The sequence below is a fragment of the Bison bison genome, unplaced genomic scaffold (genome assembly GCF_000754665.1).
Source record: "Bison bison bison isolate TAMUID 2011002044 unplaced genomic scaffold, Bison_UMD1.0 scf7180017864531, whole genome shotgun sequence".
NCBI lineage: Eukaryota > Metazoa > Chordata > Mammalia > Artiodactyla > Bovidae > Bison > Bison bison.
This window is the reverse complement of record NW_011495081.1, coordinates 7,584,280-7,603,917: the sequence shown is the minus strand read 5'-3', so window position 1 is coordinate 7,603,917 and position 19,638 is coordinate 7,584,280. Positions and strand designations below refer to the sequence as shown.

The 19,638-nt window shown below is 36.1% G+C and overlaps 1 protein-coding gene across 2 annotated transcripts in view; it reads right to left on the bottom strand.

The window, feature by feature from the left end:
- HIPK3 (homeodomain interacting protein kinase 3) overlaps window positions 1-19,638 on the bottom strand; it is an 81,754-nt gene that overhangs the window by 40,858 nt on the left and 21,258 nt on the right. For both annotated transcript variants that reach the window (XM_010831830.1, XM_010831831.1), the window contains exon 2: window positions 14,949-16,047. In XM_010831830.1, the coding sequence (XP_010830132.1) occupies window positions 14,949-16,045 (1,097 nt within the window). In that variant the 5' untranslated portion in view covers window positions 16,046-16,047. The remainder of the gene's footprint in view (window positions 1-14,948; window positions 16,048-19,638) is intronic.

Below are 19,638 nucleotides of genomic sequence, written 5' to 3'. Positions count from 1 at the left end.
CAGCCCACCAGGCTCTCCCATCCCTGGGATTCTCCAGGCAAGAACACTGGAGTGGGTTGCCATTTCCTTCTCCAATGCATTAAAGTGAAAAGTGAAAGTGAAATCGCTCAGTCGTGCCCGACTCTTAGCGACCCCATGGACTGCAGCCTACCAGGCTCCTCCGTCCATGGGATTTTCCAGGCAAGAGTACTGGAGTGGAGTGCCATTGCCTTCTCCAGACAGAAAGGCAAATAAGTTTTAAAAGAACCAATCAATCACTTTCAGAAATATTTTCTTTTTGAAGTCACGAATGTTTACCATGATAAGAAACTTGTTGCTATAGGCAATAACAAGGCTAGAGAATATCCGATATTCAACAGATTGCTTTTATGATTGTAACCACAACTATTCAATAACATGATGAAATGTAATCAAAAGTACAAGCTCTTAGAATAGACACTCATTCAAATGTAGCTTGAGTCGTAGGCTAAAAATACCACAATTAAAAATATCCTTATTGCAAGGGCACTTAATCTTCTAAGTATGCTGCACAATGCTCTAGATCAAAGCGCCAAGTACAAAGGCCTGCAGTAATAATAAGTGTCTTCAAAATACATTAAATGTAAAACCTCAGAGGTAGAGGATAGGAGACGGTAAAGATTTAATAGCCATTACCAATATGCCAAATACATCACTTAGACCCCAACATCCAAAAAGATGTATACATCAATGATTTGCAAACCTATGACTGATCAAGAGCTAATATTTTATAAAAGTAGAGTCAGAAATGTATCAGACAGTACTATTTTTCATGGGTTTTTGTTTTTTTTTTTCTCGCTTTTTTTTTTTTTTTAAACTCTTTGGCAGCACCTTCAGGCATGAGCGGGATCTTAAATCCCCAACCAGGGATTGAACCCGAGCCCCTTGCAGTGGAAACATGGAGTCCTAACTGCTGGACCACCAGGGAAGTCCATGTTTTGTGTTTTACCTATCAAGAACTGTAGGCAAGATCTCAAAATTCCATTTTACGGAAGAGAAAACTGAGAACACTGTTGTTAATACATATCAAGAGAGAAAAGCTAAGGAGCTGAGTTGGTACTATACTACAGGTGATGAGGAGGGAAGTACCAAAACTTCTCAAATTTATTTGACTATGAGATATATTTAAAATTATAATGTACCATCAGTGGATGCCAACAGAAGTTCATAACCTATATGATGTGTTTAAATCAGACAACAAAAATTATTTAATTGAAATTATTTAATTTGCAATTTTTCAAAAATATTGACAATAATAAAAATATGTTTAGTGAGCTCTAATGAGTAATCAGATTTTGTACTAAATGTTTTATGCTCATTATCTCATTAATTCTAACAAAATCCTCTAAAGTCGGCACTGTATTATCCCATTGTAGGCATGAGGAAAATAAAGCACAGAAGTAACTTTCCAAGTTCTCTAAGTAAGTAGGAGGGCTTATAAACATGACCGAGACCACGGAGTCTCAGTGAAAATCCAAGTTCCTCAACACCATTATATAGATCATTTTATTTTGTGAACTACTGCAAATGCATTATTCAATCATAAGACCAGGCAGTAACAAGCAGGTAGAAGATTAGATACTGATTCACAAGTGAGCAATCTCTTAATCTGGTGGCACATTTCTTAAAGGTGAAATTCTTAAATTTCACTTAACTCAGCAAATATATCACTATTTTTCTCATATTTTTTCCGTTACAACTTTTTAAGTTGACATACTTTTAGATTTAGAGAAAGGTTACAAATACAAAGAATTCTTATACACTTGCAATCAGATTTCTAAACATTAACATTTTATCACATTTGTATTATCTTTTATATACACATACAAATATGATTTTTATAAATCATCTGACAGTTAAGATGCAAGCACTGAACCCCTCTACCCTTACATGCTTCTTTCAGTGCTTACCTCCTAAAGCAAGGGCAGGCTCTTACATAGCTACAGCATGCAATTCCTGTCAAAACCAGGAAACTAATATTCATGTGACACTACTATTCAGATTTTGCCAACTGTCTCAATAATGCCTTCTTTCACAATAAACAATTTTTAAAAATAAATCCTAGACCCATGTCTCTTTAATTCCCTTTACCTGGGATAATTCCTCAGCATTTCTGTGGTCCTCATGAGACTCATTTTTTAAGAATACAAACTAGCTATTTTGTAGACTGTCCCACGATTTGTGTTCAGTTAATGTTTCCTCACAAGGAGGTTCAAGTTATCTATTTTCAGCAGGAATACCACAAGAGTGATGCTATCTAACACTTAATAATACCCAAGGTCCAGTGCTAAAGAAACAAGCAAACAAACAAAAAGTTACCAGCCTAATAGGAACTAGAATCAAATGCAAAGAAACAGAAAGAGGAAAAATTAATAGAGGCAGCCCTAATTATCAAGTTATTGAAATAATAATAGGTACTTTAATGATAAAAACTGTTCAAGAGAATGAATTAAATGATAGTTTCACCAAAAAAAACCTGGAATCTACTTGTTAAAACAACAAATTCTTGACATCTAAATACCATTCCCATACCTAAAAGGAAGTAGGGACCGTTAGAGAAATGGCTGATTCCAAAACTGAGAGGCAAAGTATAAGGTAAGCTTGGAAAACTTGTTGTGCCAGAAAAATTACTTATCAATAAAAAGAAATGATCTACTGATACAAGAAAAAATACCAAAAATCACAAAATCCTTGAGTAAAATAAACTTTAGACAAAAGGTGTGTTCCACTGACAGGAAGTTCTAGAAGAGAAAAACTAATGTGCTGTGAAAAAATGAAAAGTCAAGATGGAGAGACAGACAATGAATGGAGAGAGACATGAGAGAATTTTCTGGGATGACACACGTGAATCTGGGTTACACACGTGTATGCATCTGTCAAAACTCAATGGGATATAATGCTTAGATTTGTGCATTATACTACATATAAAATGTCATTACAAAAAAGGAACCACAAATAAGTACTGAGCTATTTTATGAGTAGCATGCGTAAGTGTATAATGGTACAGTGTGTGGGAACATCTATAACTTTGAATTGTCTCATGAGAAAAGGATGGAATGATAAATGGACAGAGGGAATATCTGTGATAAAGCTATGTAGCAAAATCTTAATTATAGAATCCAAGTAGTAAGCATATGCATGTTCACTGTAAACCCTTTCATACTATTCGTAAGTCTGAGAAGTTTTAACAGTAAAATATGGAGAAGAAAGGGGATTTAAATAAGGCCAGGCAGAATTATACACACACACACATGTCAATTGCTTAAACCAAAGAAAAATCCGTAAGTGTACCCCTCTGGGTACATACCATCATGTATGGTATGAAGGACATACTATCATCAAGGAGCCAATTCCCTATAGTAATAACAGTCACCAGATTATAACATCTTTAAAGCTCTGAAAGAAAATAACTCCCCAAGCATTCCCAGGAAATATATCTATACTTCAAAAATGAAAGTGTCTTTTGTAGGACTGACACATTCTGCAATTCATCTAGAAGCCTTTAAAGAACAGCAGGAGGACACACGGTGCCAAGTGCGGTAATGACACCATGACACTGGCCCAAGAAAAGACAGAAGAACAATGAGTCCAAAAACAGACGCACTCATATAAGGTCTCCTGGTTTGTGACAAAACTGCCCCTTCCATGTAGCGGAATAATAAATGTGGCTCACTTACGGGACAGCCATGTGGAGAAAAATGTACATTAATTTTCCCACTACCCCAAACAATGGCTGAATTGACCATTATGAGCACAAATTCAGCTACTTTTTCTAAGATTTCACAGGCTTTGCCTCAAAGAATAAAGCAGCACATATACCCAATGCAGGCCCACAGGGGATAATTATGGGAGACTCCTTATTACCTTGTTACCACTACACATTTTCTTTAAACCACACACTGTTTTTAAAAGTAGCTTCTACTTATAAAATTGTCCTAAGACTGTATTAATTGCTTTACATGCATTATGGAGTTTAACTTTCATAAGACTCTTTGAGGTAGCTAATATTTTACATATAAGTAAACTAGGCTCAGAAAGGTTAAATAACTTGCTCTAAGTGATACAATAAAGTAGCAGAGCTGAAGTTATGAACCTATGAATAAATAATTTGGCATTATTTAGCAGACATAAATATAATGTTTCATTTGGTTTTTACTAAAATTCTGTCATTCCTTGAAACACTCTGTTAATGCCTCATATGAACCACTAAAAAGTATTTCCTCATAAGCCCTAAAAAGAAAGACCATCCTATCTAAAATACTACATTGTGTTTAGAATCTTGTTACTAATTCAATGACATTCTCTCTGAAGGACTTATGTTAACGAAAAGCAAGTTAGAGCAAATAAAATCTTTAAAAGATTCAAACACACATTTCTGTCATATTACAGTTTCACCATCATATTCTTCAAATGAGTTTATTCAGTGAGTTTATTCCTTTTAAATACTTCTAAGAGTATTTTGTTTGAAAATGATACCTGTTTTCAGATGGCTTTTGCAGTCACTGTCAACTTCTACCATTAAGTTTTACTGTTTACAAGGATAATTTACTATTACTTTGTTATTTCTCAAAATCAAATATAACCCTATTACATATATATAATACAGTTATTTATAAATGTTGATATGACAATTCTCATTTAGGTATATTGGATTTCACTGGTCTCTTCTATAAAGTAAGATAGACTAAATGTCTATACAGCTGTTTCCATCTCTATTTGCTTATACATCCAACATCTTAATACAAATATTTTTATCTTTATGAACTACTGATGATTAATTTAGCTTTAGAGGAAGGAAAGGGGAAAATCCACATTTACTGTATAATCCCAGGGAGCATTCTGCTACAATATGAAATAGCTCCCAACCACAGAGAGACTCCTGACATAACAGAGATACAGGGCTCATGTTACCAGGGGGTATACTATGAACCTATTGAAAGTTACCAAATGCTTCCTAAGCACAACATTCTACTAACACATTTTTTAAGTATTCTGATCCCTTTTTTGATTATTTTATCAGTGGCGTCCAATTGTGTACAACTATTTCAAGGCCAAACGCATTCCATAATCTTTTTTTTTTTTTGGCGGGGGTACTGCACAGGGTCTTCATTGCTGCGCATGGGCTTTCTCTAGTTGTGGTGAGCAAGGACCACTCATGGTCGCGGTGCGCAGCCCAGAGCACGTGCCCTGCACAGGAGAGGCCAAGTGGCTTCCAGGGTGCACAGGCTCCAGCTGTCGTGGCACAGGCTCCAGCATCTGTGGCGCACGGGTTTAACTGCTCCACAGTATATGGGATCTTTCTGGACCAGGATCAAACCCATGGTCCCCTGCATTGGCAGGCAGATTCTTATCCACTGTACTACCAGGAAAATTCATGCCATAATCTTGATGTCACTGAAATTAGGTTTCCAAAAGGTCACTATTTTGTCACATTTGCTGATCAGAACTGAAGGAGTAAAAAAGAGCAAAGCAGTTTTAAAAACAAAAAAACTCTTCTAGCATATCTGTGTGTACACAGTCCTGTGATCTCTCAAACCAACCCACAACACATCTCTAACAATTCAGGATTAAGAAGAGTAAGAGGCAGAGACTACGGGTTTAAAAAAAAAATCAATGACTAATCTAGTACCGAAGTCCGGACCAGAACAAAGCAGTGAGAAGAACATGGAAAAATTAACATATGAAGATATTTCAGAGGTAAAATCAATAGGATTTGGTCATAAAATGATTAGATACATAGGACAGAAACATCCAATGGAAATGATTCTTTTAATAATTCTGATATGTAATAAGGGAGATGAGAAGCCTTGGGATAAAGACGAATCATTTGAACATGAGTTAGTAAAACCCAGAGACTGTGCAAGGATATAACTGGAAACAAATTAGGTGTTCAAAGGGAGATCAGGGCTACAGGAAGGTATTTGAAATTTTACCATACAACAAACAAACTGAAGTCATGGGAGAGAGTAAGGTCTCCAAAAGGCAAGTATATTGAATGAGAAAGTGGCCCAGACTGAACCCTGGGGGGGTGTACTCATGTAAGAGCTGTAAAAAAGAACAAAAAAGCTAGCAAAATGAAAGAAGAATCTGAGGGTTATGATGTTTAGGAAACTAGCAGAGTTTATTTATTTATTCAATAAAATAAAGCACTAACAGCATTGAAAGACAGAGGTCCAGCCAGATGTGGACTTCTAAAAAGAAAAAAAAACTCTCAAATATGGTGGTTAACAAACAAGTCATCAGTGTCCTTTAGCACAGGACTTTCAGGAAGATGAAGGGAAATCTCTGGAGAAGGAGCACAGCAAACAGATAGGCTGAACGGTGCTCAGATCACAGCTCTGCAGTTAACTGTGTACCACTGGGCAAGTTGCTTAACATATCTGAATCTCAAATCCCCTATCTGTCAAATAAAGACAACACTACCACTTACCACGACTGCTACGAGGGTAAAGGGTAAAAGTTTTCCGCACAGTGGCTGGTACTAAGCCATCAATAAATATTGTTTTTATATGAACTCTGTTTATTTTGACATTCTCATTCTCCATATAAAAGAGTATCTACCAGTATAACACATGACAAAGACGACACACATGCTGCTGCTGCTGCTGAGTCGCTTCAGTCGTGTCCGACTCTGTGCGACCCCAGACGGCAGCCCACCAGGCTCCCCGTCCCTGGGATTCTCCAGGCAAGAACACTGGAGTGGGGTGCCACTGCCTTCTCCAGAAGACATACATAAAACTTTTTAAAACGTAGTGAAGAGTGAAGATAAAATTTAAATGATTTTCTTTTTTGCCTATTTACAGCTACCAATCAAAAAAAAAAATGCCCTTGTGATGACAAGAATGTGAAGAAAAGGACATTTTCACACGTTATTGGCAAGACTGTATGTAAACTGGAACAAGACAACATTTCTGAAAAGAAACTTGGCAGCGTCCGATAGCACAATGTTAATATCCTTTGACCCAACAAGTCTCCTTCTAGAAATGTAGTGGAAATAAACCTACTACAAGTGTCCAAGGACTTACAAGAAGGTTCCCGATAGCAATATCAGAAAACAAACGAAACATACACCACAGGGAAGGGCTTATAAAGTATAAAACAAATTATAAAAATTACAAGGCAGAGTCACAATAAAGGGGGAAATTGTTCCTGTTTTGCTTCTTGGCCTTCCCTATTATTGAATTTTTTTCTGACAGAGCATCCATAACTAATATAATTTTTAAAACATTAAATCAAAAAAATTTTAATTAGTACACTGGTTTTAGATAAATAAATCTAAAACTTTCTGTAATTCACTGTTCTCTCAAAAAAGGAAAAAACACATTTGTTCTTTTTAATGTCAAAGTTTAGCACATGTATTAGATTCTCTCCTAAGTAACACAATCTCACCACACCAACTGATGCCTAAATTATTCACTGGCCACTGAACTGGTACTCTTCTGTGGCAGCAGGCACTCTGCTAATAACATCCCGGGAGCTGAATTCCATTCACAGCAAAATGCTAAAGACTCAGAAACAAATAGGCATATGCATCCTGAGGTGTGTGTGGTCAGGACTGACATCTAATCCATGATGCCATCACAGTCTATTACAGTACATCCATGAGACTACACACACCTCTGAAACAAAGCTATGTAGCACAAGAGGAAAAACTAATATTGAAGACTTTCATTCAACTTAATTTTATAAACCATCACAAAAGTTTTCATTTTAACCTGTGAATAACTAACAGTTATATGCAGTTCTAGAATATAGTCATTCCAATCTGACATAAAATACCGATCAGCTGTTTATATGGCATTACGTTTATTACATATTTTACATCTATAATCAACAGAATTAACAAACTCACTCTGTGACCAAGCTTTTACAAAATAATTTTGTCCTGCTGCTGGTGCTGCTAAGTCGCTTCAGTTGTGTCCGACTCTGTGTGACCCCGTAGATGGCAGCCCACCAATACCTAACTATGTTACTTAGCACATGTATTATGTATTGTTATCTTATAAACTAATATCATACCTATATACCAAGAGTATCATAAAACTTACTTTAAAACCTATTAATGTGCAAATATATAAAGTATCAACCTCACAAGTCATATATACTAAGTAACATTAACTATTTTAATATTTCATATGGTCTAATAAATAAGAACACAGAGGACCCAAAATGGAATATAATGAAATGAACTTAATTATATTTCAAATAAAAAACAATCACATTGAAGATGGGGGAAGGGGGCTGAGGAAGAACTAACCTAATTAACTTTGGAATATAGTACTTTGAACACATTCTCCAAGTCTAAGGCTAAGAATAAAAATTATAAATAAATGTGCACTCTTGTTAGTAAATTAGCAGTGATATGGGTTAGCAATTCCAAAACTACTTGAAGTGTATTCTGAAATTGAGCAAATAAGTAACACTGTGGATAATGAGAGCCAAGTTTCTCGATATAAGAGAAAAGATCATAAATAAAGGAAGAAGGAGAGAATGAACTCTGAGGTGACGGAAATAAACATGTCAGTATGAATTCACTGCTTTACTATCATCTCCAACAAAAGGAACCAGAGTCCTGTAGAAAAATAGCCAATACAAAGTATGGAACAAGAAAAGTACAGAGTAAACCTGGAACAGCTCGAGACGCCAGCAAGTAAGCTCTCAAGGAAGGACGGGGCCATGTCAAAGGTACACAAGAGCAAACTTCAAAAGGCTCTTCCTAGGGCTTCCCTGGTGGCTCAGCAGTAAAGAATCCACCTGCCAATGCAGGAGACCCGGGTTCAATCCCTGATCCAGAAGATCCCACATGCTGCAGAGCAACTAAGCCTGTGTGCTGCAAGTGCGGAACCTGTGCTCTGGACCCCATGCTCTGCAACAAGAAAAGCCACCACAATGAGAAGCCGGGTGCACCACAGCTGGAGAGCAGCCCCCGCTCACCCCAACTAGAGAAAGCTCACACAGCAACGAAGACCCAGCACAGCCAAAAATAAATAAAGGAATTAAATTTTTAAAAAAATTAAAAGGCTCTTGCTAGACAATTCAGGACAACTGTGCAGTAAAGCAAATGACAAGTAATGAATTCCAACCCACTGCATATGAACCTGTAAGTCTATACAACAACAAACAGAGTAAAAGAAAGCTCTTCCTCATAGGAGAATTCCTTAAATGATAGAGCCTGAAAGTCATCATTTTTGCAGCCCCTAAGTTAATAACTGTTAAAGGCCATATTCATCAATGGACGCTAAAACTGGCCTGTGAAATTAAGATAAGAAACAGCGACTGTGAATAGTCTCAAAGTATCACAAGATACAAAAATAAACCTTATGGGGGAAAAATCTGGCAGTCACCCCCTCAATCAAGTGATCAAAGTTAGCATTACTAGTAATGAGACAAACTGACAGCATATGCCTCCCAATATTTGAGGACAAAGCATCATTTCTATAAGCTAAAATACTTAACCTGAAAACATCAACATGTTTGACAAACTCAAACTGACAACATTGTACAAAATAACTGGTCTGTACTCTTCAAAAGCGTCATATAGTTGAAATACAATAGTGTATGTTTTAAGTATATAAGCACATATATACTTAAGTATGTACGTTTTAGTATATAAGTACAACACAGTGATTCACAATTTTTAAAGGTTATACTCCATTTACAGTTGTTATAGAATATTAACTATATTCCCTGTGTTTTACAATATATGCTTGTATCTTATTTATTTTATATGTCATAGTTTGTGCCTCTTAACTCCTTACCCTTATCTTGCTTCTCCTCTCTCCTCTTTCCTCTCCCCAATGAGAACTAGTTTGTTCTCTAGATCTATCTGTTTCTCTTTTGTTACACTCACTAGTTTGTTTTATTTTTTAGATTTCATACGTTATCATACAGTATTTGTTTTTCTCTGACTGACTTATTTCACTTAGCATTATACCCTCCAAGTACATCCATATTATTGCAAATGGCAAAGTTTCATTCTCTTTTATGGCTAAGTAGTATTCTATTGTGTATATAAGGCAAAACATGACAACTGGTAAAATCTGAATTAAGTCTGTAAAGCTACTAGTGCTGAATTGATTTTAATTCCCTTAAACCAAATAGTATTGAGCAGTTCAGTTCATCAAATCAATAATACTGATGTCAACCAACACTGATTCTGATTATTGCACTGGGGTTATGCAAGAGGATGTCCTTAGGTTTAGGAATACACACAACCTCTTATACATCGTTAAGTATTTAGAGGCAAAGGGGTTTTACATCTAAAACTTGCTCTCAAACACTGTAACAACAAATGTACATGTGTATCTGTGTATGACGCACATAGAAAAAGAATGAGGATGAAACCGGGGTGGTAAAATTGAAACACTTATCAAGGGCATAAAAAAAATTCTTCTCACAATTTTTGCAACTTTTTATTGCCTAAAATAATTAAGACAAAACAAAAAAATAAGTTTATCTTGTTAGTCTCTCTCCCTGTTCTTTTCCAATTAGAATACTTTACTTTTCTGGTTATCTACACATTAGATTGTAAGCATCATAATAGTAGGGTCTTTATTTTTGCTCCTCAATGAATAACCGGCACCCAGGAAATACTTTACACTTTATAGGCACTAAGTATTTTGAATGAAAGACTTAAACATGGGCCAGATTAGAGTTTTCTATTCACATTATCTTTTCACTGAGGCCTCCACCAGCTGATGAATGGATATATAAAATGTGGTATATCTATAAATGGAATTATTTGTCAACAACAAAAAAATGAAGTGCTGATACCTGCTACAATATAGATGAATCTTGAAAACATTATGCTAAGTGGGCGGAAAAAGCCAGTTAAAAAGAACAACATATTGTATGATTACATTCATATGAGATGTTTGGAATATGCAAATCTGTAGAGACAGAAAGTAGATTTTTGGTTGCCTAGGGCTAGAAGGGTGGGAAGATCGGGGAAAGATGCCTAAAGCATGCTAGGGAGCAGGAGCGGGGGTTCTTAGGGGGTAAAGAAAATGTTCTAAAAGTGCGGTGATGGTGCACAACTGTGAACATATTAAGGGACAATGAATGTGCACTTTAAATGGATAAAATTAATAGTATGGGAATTATAGCTCAATAAAGCTGTTTAAAAAAAAAAAACTTTTAAGAGCGCTGTCAAAATTTTTATTTGAAGGCCTAATATATGGAGTAATTTATGTCTGTGACCACAATCTATGGCATTGAAAATCACATTATAGACTTTTGGAATCGTCTATTAAAACATCTGTTAAAACTAAACCCAAATGACAACTTTATGTTTGTCTAATAAAGATTCCCAAACAAAACAAGTTCTTTGATACAGACAAGAAGCTACCAGCAATTTCAGCCAATATTGAGCTCTTAGGTAAGGGTGGCTGTGGGACAGAGAACGCTCCTTAAGACTAGTCCATCCTTGGGATTCCCTGGAGGTCCAATGGTTAAGACTCAGAGCTTTCACTGCTATGGCCCAGGTTCAGTCCCTGGTCAGGGAACTAAAATCCCACAAGCCAAAAAGAAAAAAAGACTAATTGACTACAACCCCTTCTCTCCTTTGAAGGCTCATTCAAGTCAAGAGTCATCTCTCCCCAGATCCCTCTCTAAACTCTCGGATTAGGCAGTGCTCTCCTCTGGGTTCCCAAAACACCCTACACAGGGTTCTGCCCTAGAACTTCTTGACACAAACTATTTTTTCTCCTGCATTAAATGAGGAAACTGTTTTTACCACCTCTGTATCCCTAGCATCTAGCACAAGCATACAGAAAGGGCTCAACAAAAATTCTGATAAGCTTGCACGGTGAACTTGGACCTGTCTCACTTGTATAAGCCTGTTTTCTACTTTTTAAACAGGAATTCCACCAAGCGTTTTATCTAAGAACACAGAAATTGAGATAGGAAAAACAAACTAGGAATTTTATTTAAAAGCACTTGAAAAAAGTACCCTATATAAAATACTGGTTATTTTATTAATAGGTCATCCTGTGTGTTTTAATTTTGTTACAGAAACTGTCTTTGATACTTGGGGTTTAAAAAAGGCATGAGGGGTTAGGAACAAGCTAAACAAAAGCTGGTAAGCCTGAATTGTTTTTTTTTACCTTACATATCTCTTTGTCAACTATTATATGCCAAAAAAGCAGCATTTACTTCAACAACCACTAATGCTAAAAATTAATGCTAAATTATTCAGTCAAGTAGCAAAGAATACAACCGCTATACAGGTTACTTTCCAGCCCACTTTCCTGTCTATGTTCTGAAATGACTCAGAACCACAGGCTAAAATTCTGTATTTAAAAAAAGAAGAAAAAGATATTTATGACCTGAATGTTGCCACCACACCTCATAAATACAGCCCCTTCTGCTGCTAAAACCTTTTATGCATTGAGGAGCCCTACGTGTTCTTGACAGAAACCATACTCAAGCAGCTGAATTTAGAACATGCTGACCTTGAGCAAATCAATGCCCTTAGCATGTACTTCTGGCTTATATCACTACAAGAGCTAGACAGCCTCACCATCTATAGCAGTCAACAATTTCTGGCCACCGTCCTCTGTCTATTTTAAGATATCCCTACTATGTTTCTGTGCTGCGCGGTTCAAAGAAACAGTAACACATGAACCTGTGTTTAAACACAAATCGTTTACTTTGGAACTTGGGCTACGTGTTCCCACTGTGATTGGTTCAAAAATATTTAATTTGGTAAGTTGCCACTTCCTGCTTTCGTTTTTTAAGTACAATATATTTTAAACAAAGAGTAAAAAATCAAGTATGAGACACTTTTGCTTATTGCCTCATCAGGTTTATAAGTAAACTCAGTCAAAGCAAGGTAGAATTGATAAAGTACACACCAATGCTGAAAAATAATGGTTACCTGCTATTTTTATGCAAAATTATACAAAACATTAAAACAGTACCTGATTAAGGACTACATTACATTTTCACTAATTTACCATAATATTTCCTAACTCTTTTAACCTTGAATCCAACTAACAGAAACTCCATTTTTAAATTTTATCCACGTAACAACAACCAAAATGCTAAATAACACATCTTTTTATAATTAAGAAACTTTTTTTGTTTAAACTCTAAACACTGTAAGTCCAGCACCTATATAGCTTCTGAAATTCAGGTAAATTATTTACTAGAAATTTATGTATAAAAACAAATTAGAAACTACTAGCTGTACTCAGCAATTATTCATACCTTATTTTTCCATTCCCAAAAGAGGCTATTTGTGCAAAAGCCTAATGTTAAAAACCAATATCATAAAATATTTAGTATTTTAGACTGCTTTTTAAAGGATTTCTTTTACTCTCTTGAAACATTTAATAAACAGATCATCTCAAGTATAAAAATAAAGCTCTTTTTTCACTCTCATCCAAAAGAAAAGATTTCAAATAAAGAAAAGGAGTCAAGGTATTACACATAACTAAATCTGATATGCCGAATAATGCAGGACCCAAATATAATGAAGTCATTTACTAACAAGTGAACTAAATATAGAGCCCAAGCAGCTGGAGCTGGGGGGTTTATATAATATGCTAGCTGACTGCTCAAAACTCATAAAAAGACAGAATCCACAGAACACAAGGGAAAGGGGAAATGCTATTCCTCTCATGCTGTTATATCAGATATTAAAGTAATTTTTCCAGAGAAAAATTAACTAAAAGTTAATCTTGTGTTACATTAAATTGGGGGAAAAAATTTGTTTTTGGTCAGGAGCACAGAGGGTCAAATAAATCCAATTATAGGAGGTATCAATTAAGACTCATGACACTGCTACAACTACAATACCTTTTAAGCCATCTAAAAGATTTTAAGAACAGTACCTAGTACTCTCAGACTAAAAATTACAACATTAGAAATATAAAGGGTAATTTAGGCTATACTTCTGATTTCTAATATATATTTTAGTAAACTTAATTATCAACCAAGTGACATAAATGTGGGTTTCCTTTCTCCTAACAGTTTCCAACAATAAACTTCATGTTTTTGTCTATTTATGAACTTATTAATAATGGCCAATATTGTCAGATCTTTTATTTGCCTGCTGAGTTGGGGCTTGTGGGGCTCCAGAATACACCAAGACCATAAAACTCATTTAAGCTGAAATGAAAAGAATTTCTCAAAATTACACAACTATGAATTTAAAAACACTTACAAACTTAAGATACTCTGAATCTTGGTAATGATTAGCTAACCTCAAGACCATTTATTGTACTCCAGGCTAGCATTATATTAATCATGACATTGCATGGAAATTATTTTCTTCTTTAAATTCCAACCATAGTACAAACATCAAAATAACATTACCTAAAACATATATGTAAAGAATATAATCAAACTTGTTACAAAAGAGCAGCTTGAACATTTGTGGTAGCCATGGAAGTTTAAATCTTAAAATTACTAATCAAAGTGACTTTCTGTATTTTTAAAACTTTCTAAATGTTCAGTTATATCAGATGTATCTTTAAAAAGCTAGTTTTCTTAAGCACTGAAAAATGCCCAAGAAAATGACTGTTGCTCAGTCATGCCTGACTCTGTGCGACCCCATGGACTGCAGCCTACCAGGCTCCTCTGTCCATAGAATTCTCCAGGCAAGAGTACTGGAGTGGGTTGCCATTTCCTTCTCCAAAGAAATGTACAAAATTTACTATAAACCCTTTCTCAATATTTAGACTTCCGTTTAATCATCATTAACCACCTACCAATCCTTCAGGTCTTCTATTAACAATAAAAATAACTGTCTTTAGCACAGAAATTTGCAGTAGAAATTTCTATTCTGCCTGAACAGATTTTATGCCTAAAGTATCTTGATATCTATGTATCCAAAGCAGTCTTTTTCACCACATACACACACAAAATTATTTCATTCAGCAAAAATTCAACACTTATCAAATAACCAAAAAATAATTATCACCTACCTGTAGTACCGAGATTGCAGATATGTTGAACAAACAGTCTTTGACACGTGACTGGCTGACCCAAAGTCTATTACTTTAACCCTGTATGGCTGTCGAACAGGATCCACCAACATAATATTCTCTGGTTTGAGGTCTGCATGAATTAATCCAAGACTTTTCAATTTTTTCAGTGCAGTAGCCACTTGCTGAAGAATGGGTCGAATGACTTTTAGTGGCAGGGGACTGAACTTATTTTGTTTCAGAAAGTCATACAAATTTTGTTCCAGCATCTCAAAGACTAAACAAGTGTGGTTACGGTGCTGAAAGCATTCGTAAGCTCGTACAAAGTTATATTCATCAGCATTTTCAGTACTGAGCCTTGCTAATATGCTCACTTCTATCTGACCTTGACGTGCATACGAAGGGTGGTTCTTCAAAATTTTGATTGCTACAATTTCATTTGTCCCTCTTTTCCAGCATTTGACTACCTGGCCAAAAGTGCCTCGACCAAGGAAATCAAGGACTTCGTAAGTATTTTTCATGGAGCATAAGACTTCATGCTGCACTAACTGATAGTCACCTTCTCCAGTGGTACAGTTCTGTTTGGTTCCTGTGGTAGTTGTCACAACTGTCACTGGATTTCCCATGTTGGTTTGCAACATTGCAGGAAGTATGGACACCTCATCGACAATCTGCATTGCGCTGCTATGATTATCCAACTCCTCACTCTTGCGCTTCAATCCACATCGCTGGGGGCCTTCTAGGAAACTGAACCTGTGCCGCCACGCCCCGATCTGAGGTGCCTCCACTTGAGTTTGCGGCGCCTGAGCTGCTATAACCTTTGTAGCACCCGCAGGGTTTTTTATAACAACAGCACTTGTCTGCAAAGAAAGGTTGTGTCCCCGAGGTCTGTTAAATGGTATCTTTGTCTGAAAAGCACTACCCTTCGTGGGAGGATGAGAATTCCCAACGTTTCTACCATTCACATAGGTCCGTGGATAGTTTCTTTCCTGGAATACACAACTGCTTGGCTCTACTCTGAGTTTCTTCACACTACAAAAGGCACTTGACTGAGTTTGATAAATATACGGTGGGTAGACCAAGACTTGTGAGGCCATACCTACAAAAACAAACAAACAAACAAAAGGGTCACATTAGCTACAAAAGTTCCATTTTTTAACTCTCGTGAAGAAAACTTTTAACGAGTCAAGTCCATAATTTATAAAAACAGTTAAGTTCCATGAAGATTTTCTTCACCTTGGAGAAGATAAACATTTTCACCGTCTCCATTTTAGTTAGTGTTTCAGATATTTTGTGCATTGTATGAAAGGTTGGGACTAAATAGTTGAGAACCTTCATTGAATCAATATTTATTGACAAGCTACAATGGCTAAGATATGCCCAAGGAACTGTACCAACTATTTTCCCTCCAAAAGAAAATGTACAGATCCTTAAGCTGTATACATCTAGCAAAAGTAAGCATTCTATTACCAATATATCATTTATGAACCAATGATCAGACCAGAAAATATATATTACACAAATGTCATATTCCTTAAACTTAAAGCTCAAGAACTACCTTGGAAAAAAAAAAAACCAATTGTAAAAATAAGTATGTAAGTCATTTTCATGATGTTCTCTTTAAAGTCCTTTTCACATCATCCCTGAACACGTATTAACAGTAAATTCCTTTACATTCAAATCAAAGTGATACAGCGGTTGTCCTTCCTTTTTTTTTTCTTTTTGGTCCAGTCCTCTGCAGTGAAAACACTGAGTCGTAACAACTGGATCACCAGGGAATTCCTAATACAATACCTTCCTGATGAAGCCTTTCCTAGAACACATATACTCACCGCTCATGCTCCAGGCATGATATGACATGACTGACATTATGATTGTCAGTGTATAAAACAGTCTTTCTCACGAGATCTAAAACAAAGTACTCAGAATATAAAGTTGGTTTTTAATAAATGTTGTTTGGGAATTGATTTCAAAATATTTCCATTTTTCTAAAAAATGGGACTTTCCTGGTGGTCCAGTGATTAAGACTCCTTGCTCCCAATGCCGGGGATGTGGGTTTGGTTCCTGGCTGGGGAACTAGATCCCATATGTGGCAACTAAGACCCAGAACAGTCAAATAAATAAATAAAATAACCAACAGATTGCCATTACAATATGTAATATATGCAGCACTTAAAATAATAAGAGCTACCACCTACTATGCAACAGTTTGACAAATGCTTTATTTGCAGTATTTTATGTAGTCCAAGTTTGCTGTTAAGAAAATTAAAGCTCAATGCATGCACGCTAAGTTGCTTCAGTCATGTCCAACTCTCTGTGACCCTACAGACTTCAGCCCACCAAGCTCCTCTATCCATGGGATTCTCCAGGCAAAAATACTGGAGTGGGTTGCCATGCCCTCCTCCAGGGGATCTTCCCAACACAGGAATCGAACCTGCATCTCTTATGTCTCCTGCATCGGCAGGCAGGTTCTTTACCACTATCGCCACCTGGGAAGCCCAAAGGGACTAGTTAATTGGTTCAAGGTCATATACCTAAGGTGAAGTAAAAACAGGAAGATACACTGCCCCTTCAGGTAAAAGGCATAAATTTATGCCTCTTTCAACTTCCTAAACAATTCTTGTTACTACCACTTTCTTAAGTTGACCTGGCTTTAGTAAGCAATCAGCTACAAAAACTTATTACACAAATTAAGATTTATGGTTCAACATATATGAGAAATTGTAAATTGAAATCCTAGATCTAAACCTTTTCATCCATTTTCTTAAATTCTTGTTGGCATCTGTTCTATGCTGTTACTCAGGGGAGTTTTTCAAACTCCACCAATTTATCATCTTTTTAATGATGCAAAGCCACATCAATAACTCCTTCTGAACATATCAAGCTCACATGACACTGTGAAGCTCCCCACCCTCATCTTCAATAACTTAACATTACCATTCTTATTTCAAATCCCTTCTGTAACCCACAATCACAGAAACACACAGAATGACAGTCAATAAACAAAATTCCTAAAGTAGCACGTGTAAAATATACTAATAGATTTAGAGAAAAGCATGAACATAAACAGGAGAGACAGGAAAATAATTTTTTAAATGGAACTAGTGAGCCTGGATAATCCCATGGACAGAGGAGCCTGGTGGGCTACAGTCCATTGGGTCACGAAGACTCTGACACGACTGAAGTGATTTAGCACACATGCATGGATGTTCCCTGATCAAGAATCTGACAATTCAGATATGGTGCAAGGTATTCACGGAGCACTATGTGCAGAGACACAACACTGGAAACCTAAACACCCATGCAAAAGGCGTGAGTGACATCCACTCTGATACACAGACCAACTAGAATCTTCTTGAAAAAGAATGAAAACAACCTATTTAACCTGCTGCAACCTGATTCCCAATATTGTAATATGAAAAAGGCAAAATTTAGGAAAATGTGTACTTTACAATAGATATTACCATATATGTTTAATTAAAGGGGGAATTATATATCTATATTTTTGCAAATATATTAGTATCTATACAAACATAAATAAGTTATAGGCTGCTTTGCCTTAGAGAATAGTAAGACTACTGGGAGCAATGAGAAAGATTTACTTTATATGTTCTTTTAACCACCTTATTTTTTACTTTGTACATGTATTAACTGTTCAAAAGTTTTTTAATCATCTGGAAACCTAATAAAATATATACATAAAAAAATTTCAACATGAAATAATATACCTGGGATATGCTTCAAACTAATAGAGAAGAGAAAGTTGATGGGGATATAGATAAAATGAGATTAGCCATAAATTACCAAAGGAGCTTAATTGTAAGTAAAAAGGGGTCATCATACTATCCTGTCTCCTTTTGAATGCTTACATTTTTCCTTAATACAAAGTTCAGTAAAAATATATTTAAAATTCCAGAAAGATTCTGGTTCAATAAGTCTGCAATGAGGTTCAAGTACCTATATGTGTACAAGTTCCCAAGGCCATTTAGATTCACACAAACATCTGAGAATCAATGATCTAGTCTGTACAAAAACCTAGGCAAATTCAAGTCTGACCAATTCAGGGCCCTCAAGTCTGAAACATCAGGTTGAAGTTCTAGAGAATAAAAGATATACCCTCCTAGGCCAATCCATGCCATGTTAAACCAAGGTGTTACATGGACAACTTTATGCCATAAGGGTGGTACCATCTGCATATCTGAGGTTATTGATATTTCTCCTGGCAATCTTGATGCCAGCTTGTGCTTCATCCAGCCCAGCATTTCACATGATGTACTCTGCATATAAGTTAAATAAGCAGGGTGACAATATACAGCCTTGACGTACTCCTTTTCCTATTTGGAACCAGTCTGTTGTTCCATGTCCAGTTCTAACTCATGCTTCCTCACCTGTGTACAGATTTCTCAGGAGGCAAGTCAGGTGGTCTGGTATTCCCATCTCTTTAAGAATTTTCCTTAGTTTGTTGTGATCCACACAGTCAAAGGCTTTGGCACAGTCAATAAAGCAGAAGTAGATGTTTTTCTGGAACTCTCTTGCTTTTAATATGATCCAACCGGATGTTGGCAATCTAATCTCTGGTTTCTCTGGCTTTTCTAAATCCAGCTTGAACATCTGGAAGTTTACGGTTCACGTACTGTTGAAGCCTGGCTTGGAGAATTTTGAGCATTACTTTGCTAGCGTGTGAGATCAG